The sequence below is a fragment of the Penaeus monodon genome, chromosome 30 (assembly GCF_015228065.2).
Source record: "Penaeus monodon isolate SGIC_2016 chromosome 30, NSTDA_Pmon_1, whole genome shotgun sequence".
Taxonomy (NCBI): domain Eukaryota; kingdom Metazoa; phylum Arthropoda; class Malacostraca; order Decapoda; family Penaeidae; genus Penaeus; species Penaeus monodon.
Window position 1 is genome coordinate 31304440 of NC_051415.1, and position 794 is coordinate 31305233.

At 41.9% G+C, this 794-nt stretch overlaps 1 protein-coding gene across 1 annotated transcript in view; it reads left to right on the plus strand.

Moving 5' to 3' along the window:
* Nucleotides 1–794, plus strand: part of LOC119592417 (MAM and LDL-receptor class A domain-containing protein 2-like) — a 13061-nt gene that overhangs the window by 419 nt on the left and 11848 nt on the right. Inside the window, exons 2-3 of the mRNA XM_037941238.1 lie at nt 62–202; nt 623–760. Of these exons, the coding sequence (XP_037797166.1) occupies nt 91–202; nt 623–760 (250 nt within the window). The 5' untranslated portion in view covers nt 62–90. The remainder of the gene's footprint in view (nt 1–61; nt 203–622; nt 761–794) is intronic.

Genomic DNA, 794 nt, shown 5'->3' on the forward strand with positions numbered 1-794 from the left:
AAATCACAACAACAACGACATAAATACAGTAATACTAATAGTTATGACACTGGCAATGCAGAGAACAGCGGCGGCCTAGGAACAGACACCATGGCGTGCACATTCGAACAGGGAGGCGAGTGCGGCATGCATGACAACTCCGGCACAGGCTGGGTACCCGAGAGAGCGACGCAGGCCGACCACACCACACACACGGCACAAGGTAATGTTTTTCCCTTATGCTACAGGTTTGATCGTACTCTTACTGTAGTATTGTGGGCTTACTATTGTCACTGATTTTATATTCTAAGATTACTATACTATTGGTATTATATTCTGGGATTTCTATTACTTTGCTTTTATATTCTAGGATTACTATTACTATTTCTATTATATTATAGGCTTACTATTACTATAACTATTATATTATAGGCTTACTATTACTATAACTATTCTATTTTAGGCTTACTATTACTGTTGTTTATTATATTTTTGACCCGGATTAGAGGAGAATAAAATAGATTGGCCATCTAGCTTTTTCCTTGGTTCTATCCCTGTATCATTTCCACCTCCTTCGCTTCTACAACTGCATTCAAGACATGTCATATCATTCAACCAACATTAACCACAACGAAAATCACAGGCCACGTCTTCGAGCTTCGCGGAGGAGGAGGAAAACTCAAGACAAAGGTGATCAAGACACCGAAGCTGAAGAGCAACGCTGCTCAGTGCCTGACCTTCTTCTACCGATCTGAGGGCAAGGAGGAGGCGACGCTGACGGGTGAGGAGGCCTTTTGGTGTTGCTTTTAGCGTGT